This window comes from Glycine soja, chromosome 17 (genome assembly GCF_004193775.1).
Source record: "Glycine soja cultivar W05 chromosome 17, ASM419377v2, whole genome shotgun sequence".
In the NCBI taxonomy this organism is placed as follows: domain Eukaryota; kingdom Viridiplantae; phylum Streptophyta; class Magnoliopsida; order Fabales; family Fabaceae; genus Glycine; species Glycine soja.
In genome coordinates, this window is record NC_041018.1 from 38,405,420 (window position 1) to 38,422,131 (window position 16,712).

Sequence of the window (16,712 nt, forward strand, 5' to 3'; positions counted from 1 at the left end):
GATAAAATTAGTTTGAATGTTAAAAATTTTATTGATAATTGAAACTTGAAAAATTATCTTATTAAATTATAAATATTTAATAAAATTATCTGTTAAAGGAACTAAAAAATATAAAACTACATAAAAATAAAAAAATAATAAAACTTTAACTTAAATAGAAAAGATTTAAAAGAAAATCTAACAAAAAGTTTAAGAAAAATAAATAAATATAAAAGACTAAAAGTTAGAAGTTAATATTTTAAAAAATATTACTTCAAGTAATGTTTTAAAAAACATTAGAAATTACTAAAAATTTATTTACCAAATAATCAAACAAATTTACTAAAAGATAACTAAACATTATCTTTCTTATTTTACTCTTTTCTAATTCTTTCCTTTTCTCAATTCAACTAAACAAAGTGTAAGATAAATATAACAAAAAAATATGAATGAAGTGTTAAATTCTCTCTTCACTTATTTAGTTATATAGAAAATTGATGAGAAAAAAATGATATTTTTTAGGGACATTTTTATCTAGTATAATTCATGTCTTATTTTACTAGAGGACATGTACAGTGTACTAAAAATTGTCTTTGTTTTTCTCTCTAAAATTATGAGAGATTATTTTGTAAAGTACACTTCTCTACGTCAACAAATAATATTGAAAGTATGAAATAAAACACACAAAATATAAAATAATTCATGTATTTTGTTTAATCAATTGAGATAAAGTCTAAAATATATGAAAGAGAAAACAATTGTAAGATAAAAAATTGAAATAAATGGGAGCATTTGTTTCATGGGTAGATTTTTCAGTCCCAATCATACAAAAGAGAAAAAAAATGTGTTTGTTACAAAATAATAAATTAATTAATTTTGAGTATATTTATTTATTTGAATAAACAATAATCTCATCTTACCTTCCATCAATATTTAATCCTGATAGAGGAGTATGGAATATTTACTCCAATGGGTTAAAAGTTCTCTGAGTAAAAAAACACATATTATCTCTCTGCATGCTATCATATTCTCGTATTAATGATTCATTTATTTATGTTCTCTCATTTGTTTCATTCTCAAAAATTTTGTTCATGTGCCTAATTTTATTTGCGGTTAATCTCATGAATTTTAAAGGAATGGTGAGAGGGATTATGTCATGGGAACGTGAAATATATAGCATGTATAGTTTGTTTGTTATTTCTTATTTGTTGGTCTTATAATAAAGTTATTTGTTTTACCAAAGAAAAAAAAAAGAGCATCTTTAACATAATAATAAGAATATTTTAGTAATTATAACATATATTTCCAGAAAAATATAATTTAACCAAACATATGTCTTAATTATTTTCGAGAATATAAAAAACATTCTCAACTAATGTTATAATTAATCAAACACATTTTTTTATTAAATTCTCAAGAATAACGTGTATATATTTTATTCTCAAAAATAATATTTTCAAAACTAAAAAAGTTATAAGTGAAACAAACACCTCAAATTTGTACGAATATGCATGTTTATAATTTGTTGACTGCCTCCAATGGAGGTTTATTGAGGAGTTTCTTAAGTGAAGAAAATATTTCTTACAACTCCTTGTCTATTAGAGCAAATCTATGTGGCAGAAAGAGTTTCTTACAAATAAAATTTGTATTTTCTGTGATAAATTATTTCTTAATAATAAAAAAATATTTATCTGACGCATAACAATACCATACATAAATCATAATTAAATAAAAATAAAAAAATATAAAAGTAAATTTCTTGAAGTTTCTTATCATTAGAGTAAAATTAGGTATAAATTTTTTATAATAACATAACACTATGAACACCACAAAAAATACTATAGAGACTAAAAAAATAATTTAAGAAACTCAACTCACTTAAAAAAATTTCATTCGAAATATTCTATAGATTATAGATATTTATAGTAATTTATAACTTCATTTATTAAAGTATTCAATACAACACTACAACTAGCATACAACATTAGTCATCCAACCTACGAAAATTGTTCTTTTTGCGTGTTCAACTCTCAACAAAATTACTCATCGTTACACTTTGCCGTAGCTATACATGACCTACTAGATTGTCTTCTTTTTTTTTAATGCACCTATTAGGTTGTCTTAAAAACCATATATAACTTCCCCCACCTCATTTTGAAAAACAAACTACAAAGCTTTTTTTCTAACATGTAAGATAAGTATTTCGTACACGACAATGCATCTAATTTCTAATCTTGAAAGAATAAATATTAAGATGCTAAACAAAGACAAATTTTATTCAATTATTCACTTATTAATAGAAAAAGAACCATGCATAGCACCAACAATATCCAATTTTTTGAAGGAAAAAGAATGGGAACAAATGTGGTTCCTCTGAAAGGCTATTCGTACTAGAAGAACTAGATGATAGTTTTTATATCCTCTCCTGAACAATGAAATCCAGCCAATGATATCCTATGAAGCAGAATGATACCATTACAATTTCTCAGCAATTATTTGGATCACAACCATGAAGTGCCCCCACTTGTCTCTCCTGCATAACATAAAATGCAAACAAATAGGTCATCCAAATAATTAATAAAATGATCTGTAGCATTAGCACAAGTAATATTCATAAAACTTCATAAAGGATCCAAACAAGAGCAGTATTTGTTTGCTTCTTCTGTATCTACCACCTTCCCTGCTGCATAAAAACAATTCACACTTATCATTAAGATCACATAAAATTGAAACCAAAACCAAAAGTAGTAACAAAAGTACCAAATTGTACCATCATGATGCAATGTGAATGAAATTAAAGAGACCAAGCTGAGGACACAATAATAGTATAATTCTCATCCCTCTATGGTTTGGATCCTAGGTAGTCCATATGATCCACAAGGTCCTGCAATTGCTCACTCCAATCATCAGGGTTTGCTACCAAATCCTCCATCGGCACATCGACTTGGGTGCAATCACCAATTATAACTTCATCCTCCGGATTCCCAGTAATCAAGTCTTTGTTGAGAAAGTCCTCCAAGATTGAATCCTCAACCAAAATCGATGCAGGCTCATCGATTTCATTACCGAATTCATTATCATAAGCCGGTGCGAAAAAAGTGTCCATATCAGTCTCCATAGTTGCCAAATCTTGATTATCTTGTTGCAAGTTCTCCACACTTGGACAAGCAGGTAGTCTCCTTTTCCTATTGATTTCAACACCCAACAACACTTCTCTGCTTTGGGGGGTTTTGTGGACTAATTGCTGCATGAAAGATGGATTGCTTAGTGCTTTTGCTAAGAAACTCATCATTTGTTGCTGTTTCTTCTCTGTGGCTTGCATTCTTGCCTCCATGGCACTTAATTGGTCCCTTGAGTTCAGTTGTTGGTGCCTCAATCTCACAATTTCTGCCATCAAAATGTTTCTATCCCTTTTCAACCTCTCCAACTCACCTTCTAGTCCAAACTTCCCCACTTCAACACAAGCTCCACTTCCTCCTTTTTGTTGATTGCTGTGTGACACATTTCTTCTTCTCTTTATGGTCTTCAATAAGTGCCTTTGTCCTGCCAGAAAACCTTCGTTTGCAAATTCCCATTTATCAGGATCAACTTTCCTAAACCCCTGTGTACATTTTCCACACAACAAAATGGGAAGACAAAGATTAGTCAAATTAGTTCGAGGAAGCTGGTCAATGATTTAAGTAAGCACTAATTAATCAGTGTAAAGCATTCGGTAAGTGATCACCTCTACAAAGTCACGTCCAACTAACTAGTAAAAAAACAGATACTTTTGTACTAATTAATCATCCATATTAATTCTTATGTTTCTAGAATACAGAAGAAAAAAATAATAATCTTAAAACATGAAACTCAATTTTGATTATCAAATACATGAAAATAAACTTCCAATATTAATTTTTTTACATCAAACTAGTGCTTCAATGTCAATTTTGGATCTACTCATACATTGAAGACCCATTTAAAGAATATTTATGATTTGAAAACAAAATTGAAGAAACTCATAGATATTTGATAATCTTTGTCTTCTTCGAAATTTCATACAGCAGGCCAGATTATGAAAAATCATTCAAATGTAAGTGTATTTCATTCATCTTATCTACTTATTTTAGAAAAGTAACGACTTATTTTTACAATCTAAGAGAGCTTTCCTCGAAGTAGTTACTTCTCCCAAACACCCTCATATAAGAATTGAAATGGGGGCTGAAAAATTAAGATTAATCAAAGAAAAAATCAAACAAAATGATGGCATAAGCAAATCCTTAAGAACATGGAATGATTTTGAATTTTGATGGAGCCTATATAATTAACTAGTAGTATTTTATTAAGATTATATGGTCATCTCATTTTATTACAAGAAATTAGGAGTCGGAATATATTTTTTGAGCAAATCATTGGTAAAAAGTCTTTACGTGATATTGTTCACAAACAAATTAACTACTTGAGGATACCCTATTGACAATTTAAAATTAAATGATATGTCATCCGCATGCACAAGGGACAGAGATTGCACAATTATCAAAATTTGTCTCACCAACCCTAGATGCTACCCAAACAAAGGATCTGATAGCATAAACCTAGATGCTATCAGAACAAAGGATGATATGTCATCCTTGAATTACCCTAGATGTTATCAAAACAAAAGATTACCAAGGCGCTCTTTAATTTTTATCAAGACTTATATCATTCAATAATGTCATGTGAATTGCTAGCCACGTGTGAAGTATATATAAGGCTAACCAACAAAAGTTTGGTAAGAGAAGAGAAGTGACTACCATGAATCAAAAGGTCCCTCATCAAAAAGAAAATAAAAATGAATCAAAAGATCCAAGGTCAATTATACTAAGTAAATACACATTCTCCTCTAAGACCTATAACCCCTTCCTTAGATCTCCAAAAAAAAAAATTGTCATCCCCCTAAACAGATAAAAAAATTCAACAACCTAAGATTACACAGGAAGCTGAACATTAAAAGCGTGTTTAAAAACTCATTAAAAATAGAGAAATTAATCATGTTTGGGATGTGAAAACTATAACGGTTAGCTTCTAAAATTACATCCAAAAGGTGAACAGTAACATATGAAAGATAGAACCAAACACCCTATAAATCAATTAAAATGAATGTGCGTTTAATTTTATGTTAGATTCTCTACTAATACTTTCATGTGCTATCAATTTTAAGTTTACCCCGAATTTTACTTGTAACTTGTCTTTAATAATGAAATGATTCAAACATAAATCATGTTACTTCATAATCAATTATCAGTTAACTTGTCAAGTTGCCTTTAATAATGTAAAGATTCAAACAATAATCATATTATTTTAAAAATAACTCTAACCAAATTGAATTTTACAATCGCCTGCTTATCCAAACACATTCACATGAAATCCCATAAATAAAGTGACAACAGCAACCAATCCTTAAAACACATTAAACACCAACTCAGACACAAAACCATGCATCATGAACAGTTACATACAAAAAATTTCAAAGAGCACACAGTGAGTACTTACATAGGTGTTGAGCTGGCGAATGAAGCTGGAGAAATTGGCGTGCTTGAAGTAACGAGGCAGAATGTGAGCAGAAAACTTGTGAGAGTCCCACACGACAAAGCTGTTGCGAGCCATGCTCCATGAAACAATGGAATCCGTGGAAGGATCTTCCACCATGTCAAAGATCTTGCTCAGAAACGGAGGGGGACCCACCTCGTGCAACCCTTCCATGGGCTGTGCCTGTGGAGAAATAAAGCTTGAAGATGATGAACCACCACCTCCACATGTCATTGCTTCTTCCTCCTTCACTCTGATTCTCTCCATGCACATCAACACAAGAAGATTAAGGAAATTGGAAATTGAGTTTAGTTTAGTTTGAGTGACACAACAACACAAGTACTAGTAATTAATAATCTAGTAGTATGGTTAAATGTTAATGGTTTCTTTTTATGTGCGAATGTGTTTAAGTGAAACAATGTTTTTGACTCTGTGACTACGTTAGGAAGTTGTGTTTGTTTTGAGCTTAGATTAGTGTTGGTAGTTGGTTGGTGCCTGAAAGAAGATTCTAGAGAGAGAACGTGTTATGATGGTGCTGGAAATTTCTAGAGAGAGATTAACTGCAAAGAACAGTCTAAAATTCCAAATGTCCAATGTTTTTTTTAAAAAAAATTATTTTTTTATGCATGTTAGTAGAAAAGTTTTATGTTATTAATTGTCAATAGATTAAAAATTATGACAAATATAATACTTAAGTTTTGGGAAAGAAAAATAATTTTTTAATTCTCATCTCTTCCCCTGTAATTATTTTGTTCCTTTATATTTTTTTCCTTCAACCATACTATAAAAAAATAGTAATAATTGGAGAAAAAATGTTATGCAAAGATAATTCTACATAGTTATCCAATTATAACCTATTATCATGTATGATAAATTTATGTTGACTTGACTTTTAAAATAAGAGAAAAAAAAAGTTATTTCACACATTGATTTGTAATTGAATGATAGTGTTAAATTGTTCTACATTAGTACATAGACATTAAAATTTAATAATTATTAGATAATAATAATTTTTTTATGAGACATAAAAGCTAAAAGGGAAAGCAGGAAAAACTATAAATATTATATAACACATGCTAAAAATGCAGTGACGCAAAATACAGTTTACAAATACAAGAAAGTCAAATACACATACCTGGAATTAGGGATGTAAAAAAAAAAAATAGAGCCAAACCAACCGATCCAAAAATGATTGAAACCAATAAAACCTGTAAAAAAACTGTTTTAAAAAAATCAATTCACCTTATAAAGATATTCGATTAACCAGCTGTCTAAAGTGAATCCAATATGCATCAATATTGATTTTTTTAAAAAAAATCAATTTTTACACGGCCCTACCTGAAAAATAACCTTCATTTACATACATAAAAAACAAAATTATTTATCATCATACCACACAATATTAGAAAAATATAAAATATAAAATATTCACAACTCCTAAAGTTACCCTTGGACGAATACTTATTTATGATGTCGTACGACCATGCATGTGATCAATGGGTTTCCTTTTCTAGCCAACAAAAAAACAGTGGGCTTCTCCTCGTGGACTTTGGAGTTTGGATAGTGTGTTTAGCCCCACTATTGAATAGCAGATATTTCAGGCTTTTGCTTCTTGCACCCTCTGTTGCTACCTGCACCTCCAGAATTTTCAAAATGGCCATAGTAACCTTGTCTTCCTCACTTGTCCATACCTTCTCTTCCTCACTTGTCCATACCTGGAACATTGTCTTCTTCACTTTTTCATTCCTTGTAAGCATTTTCATTGCTCAAGTTCACTTGCACATGTGAGTTATTAATTATTTTATTTATACTTGTTGTGTTATTTTACTATAACCAAATTGACTTACGTGGAAATGTTTTTTAGAAAACCATGTTTTAGGATAGGTTTGGATCAACAAATCCAGAATAAAATGATTCAAAAAAGTAACACTTTTGGATCAGACAATTTGGATTTGTTGTTATACAAATTTGGATTTGTTGATCTAAAATTTATTTTTCCAATTAAGCTCAAATCAATCAATCCAAAATTTTGTAATAATAATTTTGGATTAAGTTATCTGAAAGAATAACATAATTAGATTTGTTCTTATATGAATTTAGAATTGTTGATCCAAAATTTATTTGTATTTCCTAATAAGTCTGAATCAATCAATTCAGAATTCCATAATAATAGTTATGGATTGTTTGATCTGAATTCAGTTTCCGTTTTGTTTCTACCGGATCAAGTAATTTGGAACTTCAAAACAATAATTATGGATTCCCTGGTCTGGAAATAATTTTTTTTCACTTCCTTATTGCCTTATCTGGAAGGTTGGTTTAAGGTATTTTAATTAATTTTTTATTAATTATAAATTGAGGCTATTATAATATTTTGAATATGTTGGATAATTTTTGTTCAATAACTTACTTTTGTTACTTTTGAAAGGTTTATATGGAGGACAATTATGTGAGGAAGATGTCAGATGAAGTGGATATGGATGCTGACATGGACAATGATGTCAAAATAGATGAAGATATTCATATCCATTATGGATAAGAGACCGAAAAAATTGTTGATTGTAGCAAAGCATTCATAAATACAAAGGTAACTATTTTGTGTTTTTTTTTTGTTTGTAATACATTGAAAATATTATACGTTGGCGTATTGATGTTGCATGTTTTGTATACAAGTTTTTGCTACTTGAGATGAATTATTGAAATGGGCTCAGGATGTTGCATTTGAAATGGGTTTTGTTGTTGTCATTTTGAGGTTAGATACATCAAATGAACAACCTAGATGGAAGACATTTGTTGTGTTGGGTTGTAAAAGAGGTGGGAAGTATAGGCAATACAAACAAGACTTACAAACCATTGTGAGTGGAACTAGAAAGTGTGATTGTGTCTTTAGGCTGAGAGAAAGACCACTGAAGGTTGATGAAGGATAGATGTTGGAGTTAATATGTGGGGCGCATAATCATGATTTATCTGAGTCATTGGTTGATCATCTGTATGTTAGTCGACTAAATAATAAAAAGAAGACGATGTTTGTTGATATGACAAAGAGTATGGTAGAGCCAAGAAATATCTTGTTGTCATTCAAATAGCACAATGAAATAAATGTGACTACAATAAAACAAGTATATAATGCAAGGACTGTGTATCGTTCATCTCAAAGATGTTCTAGAATGGAAATGCAACATTTGATGAACTTACTTGAACAAGATATGTATATTCATTGACATAGAATGAATGATACATCAGAAGTTGTGCACAATATTTTTTGGACACATCCTAATGCTGTGAAAATGATTAATGCATTTAATATAGTGTTCTTGATGGACAATACCTACAAAACTAACAGATATAGACTATTATTACTGGATATTGTTGGTGCGACTCCTACTGAAATGACATTTTTTGTAGCTTTTGTATATTGGAGGCTAAATGAGAGGATAACTTTGTTTGGGCACTTTAGAAACTCATAGGACTTTTTTTTTAGACTTGATAGATTGCCTAAAATGATTATCACTAACAGAGATTTCGCCTTGATGAATGCAGTAAAATATGTATTTCTTGAAGCTAGTAGTTTATTGTGCCCATTTCACATTGAAAAAAATGTGAAAGCGAAATGCAAGATTTATGTTGCTTCCAAAAATAAAGTTATGCACTTAGGGATACAACAAGCAGGTATTTTACTTCATATACTTATTTTGATAAAGTGTAACATATTAAAATTAAAGTGGACTTTGTTGATTAACAAGCTGAATATACACATTGGAGTTTAAAGAGGTTAATTCATAATAGCATGGGGGACTTGTGTAAATGTTGGAATGTCATGAAAAACTTGATCACATTGCAGCATACTGAAATTAAAGCCTCATTTGAGAAGAATATTCATTTTGTAGGTCATAGTCATAATGTAACATAGTTGGAAAAGTTACTATAAAAAGTAAACTTCGTGAAATAGCATGCCCTGACATGACTTCAATGTGTTTACCATTTGATAAGGTAAAAACTAAGGGATAACAAAAGGACGTGCAAGTAAATTTGAAAGGTCTACTAAACGTGATCCTTCATACATTGAACATGTTGATGCATTATATTTTGTGCATGACAGCTCATTCAATTGGAAGTCATTCAAGGCATCGGGTCAAAAACTGAAGTTGGCAAAGATTCACAAAACAAATATTCACATGCTAGATCAATTTCATGTTAACCTTCACCCATATATTTTGGGCATTGTTGATGTAAAGGCCAATGGCCATTGTGGTTACCGTGCAGTTGATGCCTTACTAGATATGGGTGAAGAATGCTTGGCCTATAATGCATAACAATTTGCTTAAAGAACTTGGTCAGTGGCGGGATGAGTATGTCATTATATTTGGTAGTCTTGAGGGTTATGATGTCATAAAGAGATCTTTACTAGTTGATGGTCTTTTATGGTAAAGTCCATAATTTCAACTTTTTATTTGTATATGTTAAATTTTATGTAACTATTCCTCCTAACTTCATTCTTTATCAGGAATCTATGGATAAATGGATGACAAAACCAAACATGGGATATATTATTGTGTCTAGGTATAATGTCATATTTGTATGCTTATTAGCAGAACAATGATTGACCATCTTCCCATTTAGATCTCAACCTCCTACTAATACGTCAGTTCACCGTTTGATTTGTGTGGATCTTGTCAATGCCAACCATTATGTTTAGGTATGACACATCGTTCTTAATCATGATTACATTTTTTTATTATAATCTTTAATTGAGTATTAAAATTTCTATGCAAGTATTTTTAAAGGATTGTTGTCCAATACCAAACCCTAATGTGATATGGTCTACACATTGTCATCTTGTAACAAAAGAGTGGTTCACCCCCTACATTGGTCGAATACAATAATTTTCATAATTAATTGGTGTCACACATAATTTTGCCAACCTAGCAGAAGATTGATTAGACTAATCGTGATATTTTTGTATTTTTAACATATACTTTTGTAATTGTGTTTGTAAGACCCTAAGTGTGATATTTGTTGTTTTAATATAGTTACAATTTTTTGTCAAAATTTCAGTATAACCTTCCCTAAAATATGATCAGTCCATAAAAAAATATCAACTTGTATTACCAATATCATGTCTCAAATGTAAAATAAAGATCATCATAGTACCAAACATGGCATAAAAGTTAATAAGTACCTACGTAAACCAAATATCATGTCAATTATTTTTTACAATAATCTCTAAGCTCATCCACGGCCTCCCTAGCTACCCCGAACATTTCTGCCACCTCGTCCTCTATTATTATTTCCACCATGAGTACCTTCAGACAACAACAAAAGTGTTGCTCGAACGTTATCCCATGCAGTGGTGCCCTCAATCACCATCCTTAAGTCAATCATTTCCTGCAAGGGTTCAACAACCTTACGACAGATGTCCTATAAATAAAAAGCATAAACAATTAATGTATCAATATAACAATTTCATCAAAATATTGAATACACATTTATAACATGGTCACTTACATAAACTGAATTATGTTGGGTACTTGTCTCTGGCACATCTCCTATGTTTGGTATCACTGGGGGGGGGGGGCAATACGAATGCAATCTTTATTAACTGAAAGTACAAACGGATGTGAAATCCTAAAATACCACTCCATGTAACCTGTAGCACAACCTAAGAGCCCACTAATCGTCTCGTCTGGCCTGATCAAGTGGTATACAAAATTCAAGCACCTCTCGTCAACATCTTGTATGGATAATTGTACCGTTGTAAACACGAATAAGTGTCGAAGAATAGTTTGAGTATAGCCAAATTGGCACAACACTCTCTTAGACAAATGTAGATGCATGTCTGACCCCAGCCTAATATATCTAGAAAATAGTGATAACATCTCAAAGGGATGAACAACACAGTGCTCTTTATATGGCATCCGATGTTAACGGTAATCGACTAACGATAATAATCTTATACCAATTGTCCAATGATTGGCTCATAGTAATCCCTCTGTATATTTTCCATTTAGCTCCCTCTACCTAATAGTAGGAAAATGCTCGTATATCCATTCCTGTTTCAACAATAACAAAAGTAATGGAACAAATTACCAAGTATTAAATTTTCTATATTGAAGGTTACCATAGTAGTAATAATTACCTGCAATAGAGTTGCATAACCATCAAGTTGCTTTGTATTTGCAAAACCTACATCACCTAACTACTCATACTAATATGTAAGTGCAGCTACACCCCACACATATTCCCCACACTGATCAAGGTGACGAAAACAGTGTAAGAATGACACACTTGCCTGTGTCCAACTCTTGTCAGCAAAAATTGAACATGCTACTAAGTGCAACAAGTAAGGTCTAATAGCCTGGTCCCACTTCTCATCCCTACACCTATCTACATAAACACCTCGCAACCAAGATAGGCAAACATGACTCCCTCCACACTATTTAGTCTCTAAAGATGCATCCTCCATGTCCACTCCCAAAAGCTCCATCAACAATGCAATAGTCACCTCTTTAGACGTGTATGGGTAACTATAAAAACCACCAACAATAGAAATATGCGACAATGATGACACATCATCAAGTGCGAGTGTCATCTCTCCTACGAACAAATGAAAGGTGTTGGTCTCACGATGTCACCTCTCAACAAAAGCAGATAAAAGTCTCTTGTCAACAGTTCATAACTACATTCTGTCAATGGAAGTAATCCTCAGTTCTGCACCAATCTCATAATCTCCTTATGGAAGGAGGGGAACCCAAATCCCTCAACTTCCTTTCATGTGCTACTAGTTTTAACTCTTCATGATCCTACAACGATTTATATTTCAGTATGTCATTGTGAAATACAAATCAATTAAAAAAAATAAATATTAAATTATTGTTATTGGTACACCAAGTCATCCCATAGTTTACAAGCCACATGATTAGTATATTCAGTGAAGACTGATTTGTCCATAGGTCCACCACCAAACACAACATCTTTAAGTGCAACATCATCAGCTGCAACATCTTTGGAACCTGCGTAAATCTCTTGCTTCTCATCTACAACTACATGTCTTTCATGCTTACCTACAGATGCAGTAGGTCTGGTGTGGTCACCACTTCTTGTACATGACATATCTATATAAATGATAAGATGAATGTACAGTAATGAGAGTTGCAGTCAACATATTTTAAAGGTAGTCTAAATATTGTGAAGATAGTCTGAGACATTCTAACATTTGTAATCAAAGTAAAAGTCAACATAATTAACCTATCCTAACAATTATAATATCCTACATATCAATTAACCAATCATAACAAATATAATTTTCTAAATATCAATTAAAATTACAAATATAGGTTGCTACATAATTTTTTTTAACAATTTCCTGAATATCAATTTACATTTCAATTTCCAAAGTAAAATTATGGAACAAATGATCCGGCGTAATGTAAGTCAATCCAAAAATTTGTTCTAGATTGACTAATCTATTAATATTACAATTGACTTACATTACTCTGGATCAAGTTATCCGTAATTGGACAAGGCAATCCAGAAATGTATTCCAGATTGCATGATTCGAAACATTTGGTGTATTACAAATCATGCAATCCGTAATACATTTTTGGATTGCCTTGTCCAATTACGGATAGCTTGATCCGAATACAACCAAACACAATCCAAATCAAGCTATCTGGAAATGTTATAGAAGCAATCTGGAAATGTATTCTAGATTGCATAATATGTATTATTTGGTGTATTACGAATCATACAATCTAGAATAGATTTATGGATTGCCTTGTCCAATTACGAATAGCTTGATCTGGATACAACCAAACACAATCCAAATCAATCTATCCAGAAATGTTATAGAAAATAGAACAACAAAAGGGAAAAATGATGGTTGCTTGTCCAATTACGGATAGCTTGATTTGGATACAATAAGACACAATTTGGATCAAGCTATCCAGAAATATTACAAGAAAATAGAAAAAAGGGAAAACGATGAGGTCATACAACTTACCTCTTGGAAAAAATGGTCAAAGTAGGTGATCTCGGACTCCTTCTACTCACAAACAAGTAGAACAAGAGGTGCATGAAGCCAATGGAGGTGCAGGGGTGCGGAGAGGTGAGGAGGGGGGGAGAGGAGGTGTTGTGCGGCATAGAAGAAGCCTAGGTTAAGTTAAAATGGTGAGGGGCATATTTGTCTGTTTGTCAATTTTTTCAAATAATGAGAGGTGCAGTAAGCAATAGCCGATTTTTTTAAGTAGGCTGTATCAACATGCACATGAAAGTTGATTTTCAGAAAAGAAATGAACAATAAAGTTAAGTGGGCTTAAACCGAACCCCATGCTTTCAAATTAAAAACCCAATTATGCATCCTAAATGATCCAACCATTGGGTTTATCCATGCTTGAGGTTGTGTAAGTGCAAAGCAGTATATAAAAAAATTCAACTTTTGGGTTCAGAGGGGGTTATTTTATTATTTCCCACAGAAATTTTCTAATGATATGTGAACACATCGACACAAAAAACTAAGCTGTTGAACAATAAATAATGCTGGAGTAGATCGAGGAAACGATTTTAGTACTCGGTAACGACTTTGAAGTTACTACATTTAATTTGTGCTGCCTTATTTTTCTTACATGCGCTTAATTCAATTTTATATTTAACGAAAAAGATAATGCTTTTTAAAGTGAGCCAGCCTATGAAGTAAGTAAAAATGTGTTCAGTTGACAATTCTATTTAATTAATAAACTAACTCTCTGATAAGAACTTTCATGGCATTATTTTGAGTTACCAATAATTTTATATGAGAAAACCAATATGCATTTGATAGTATAATTTTTTATATATATTATCATATAATCATAAATTATTATGTAAATTATTAAGTATGATAAATTTATTAATTTTAATAATAAGTATCTTAAAAATTATATCATATTTGAATTTTAATTAGTTGATGATATAAAATATTTTACACTAATAATGTGCATTCATTTTTTTATCACAAAAAAATATTTTATATTCATCAAACTTTATTTTTATTACACCTCTAACTTTGCTCGACAGCTATGCCCATTAATTTGTAGTAGGGATAGACAGTCAATGAGACCTAAGAGGAAGGACTTGTTACTTTGATGAAATGATATATGGCCATTAAGGACACATGAATAATTAAATACAAGTGAGAAATTATTGTATAGTTTGTAATCATTATTTATTTATGGTCTTAATTAACTTTTGTTTGACATATAGTAACATAGTCGAGTTCCATAAACTATTTCTTGTAAAATATTATTTTTTTACTATATGTTACATAGAAATTAATCAAGAATATAAATAGGTAGCTTCAAGATAAAATAGTAACTTCTCCCTGCCATCAGGGCACACTCAAAAGTCCAAAGAAAATCGTAGAAGGTTTCTCGCATCATATAATATTTGGTACCTTGCATGCATGTATGAACCTTTCACAACAAGAGACACTTTTTCATTCTTCCAACTTGTTGATCTCTAATATAATAATGCAAGCCATGTGAATTGTGGAGGGTAGTAATGTAGTTGAATTAATTGATAAAATACGTGGAAAATACATTAGTTGATTTTTTAAAAAATATATATATATATATTATTGTAGAAGACTAAGTTTATGGGATACGTTAAAGTTTTGGTCAAAGAATCCGATGCCACTGTGATATACCCCTTTGAAGAACATAGAGACGAGTGGTAAATAATGCTCAAACGAAAATCCTCCACTTCCACCGATTGTGTGACTGTGATAGACAGACAATAAGCTCAACTAATTAAGGCATGGCCCTTTTTCATGGTAACCAATCCCATGGTGGTGGTGACATTACTTTTGCCGTCCACTCAAAACAAGAAGGGAGAAAAATAAATAATTAAATTTGATTTATGGGTCCAATCATCCAACAAATTAAAATTAAATTATTATTTCGAAAAGAATTAATGTGATGGATCTTGAATTCAATATTAATATGATTGAAATGGACGCAATTTGATGACGAGTGTCTAGTTTCGGAGATATTCCAGAAACTAGTTTCTCCTCTGTTAAAGGGAAACATTCCACATGTTCATTGTTGGTTTAACCAGATTGTATACAAGTATCAATTATCATAAAACGACTAAAGCACAATTATTATTGTTTCATATTATTGGTAGTATGTCCTAAAAAATAGGACAAACTATCATTTAGATCCTCTAAAATTACTAGTGTTTTAATCTGTGTTTAAAAAAAATGCATTATTTTAGTTCCTCTAACTTAAATGTATTTTTTTACTGCAATAATTTAAATGTATTTTTAATACATATATGTTTTGTATGATAAAATAAAATTGTTATTCCTTAGAGTGGAATAATCTTATTATATTGTATTTCTTATTTTCCTATTTAAGTGGGTAATCTAAACACTTCTTAATGTTTTTCAGACTACTCAAAACTAAAAAAAAATATTTTTTAAAAATATTTTTATTAATTTTATATTTTCTCTAAATCTCAACTACTTATAATTACAAATTAATATATTAAAATTTTATAACGTATAACTTAAATTTTGAAATATCCATAAAATATACAAAACATCTGCAAACATCAATTTAAAAGAAAAAAAAAAACTATAAAGTAGTAATACAATATATGGCCGTGTCTAGCGACAAAAATAGACACTTAAGTGTATGTTATATATACAGAGAGGGTGTCATATCATGTAAGAAAAAGTTTTATTACGAGAGAGAGAGGAGAAGAATTAAAAATATCTGTTAGATTTAATTTCACGGTCAAGATACAATTCTTCATTAAAAAGGTCATGTGACTGCATTTGAACATTATCCACGCACGTTCCTTCTCTCTTGCAATCATGGCTTTCTAATGCTTATCTATATTGTGACTAAGTGTCAACAGCTGAACAGTTCTATATTTTTTTATTCTTTTTAATAATTGTTTCCTTTTTTTTTTTATTTTTTCACTCTTTTTTTTCATTTTTTTTTGTTACTTAAAAATCAGTGTATTGCACGGGATTCACTCCTAATTTTCTCTCTGAACATTAGCCACGCACGTCCCTTCTCTCTTGCGATTCTGGCTTTCTAAAGCTTTATTTTTTTTTATATAAAAAAAAAAGACTAATGTTTCTATAGAGTATAAACTGTCCACCATAGAGCAACTGCAGAATATGATTTGACTAATTTACCATCCCA

The 16,712-nt window shown here is 30.8% G+C and overlaps 1 protein-coding gene across 1 annotated transcript; it reads right to left on the bottom strand.

The window, feature by feature from the left end:
- Positions 1–2,272: 2,272 nt before the first annotated feature.
- On the bottom strand, positions 2,273–5,863 carry LOC114392003 (heat stress transcription factor A-2-like). The gene is made up of 3 exons (XM_028353039.1): positions 5,491–5,863; positions 2,750–3,580; positions 2,273–2,662 (listed from the first exon to the last, which is right to left on the bottom strand). The coding sequence occupies exons 1-2, from the start codon at positions 5,797–5,799 to the stop codon at positions 2,822–2,824; spliced, it is 1,068 nt and encodes a 355-aa protein (XP_028208840.1). The 5' UTR covers positions 5,800–5,863; the 3' UTR covers positions 2,273–2,662; positions 2,750–2,821.
- Between the last annotated feature and the right edge of the window lie 10,849 nt (positions 5,864–16,712).

Coding starts and splice junctions, on each gene's coding strand:
- LOC114392003 (XM_028353039.1), bottom strand. CDS start 5,799: ATGTGCATGGAGAGAATCAGAGTGAAGGAGGAAGAAGCAATGACATGT. Junction 3,581..5,490: donor TTCGCCAGCTCAACACCTAT/GTAAGTACTCAC, acceptor AAATGTACACAG/GGGTTTAGGAAAGTTGATCC.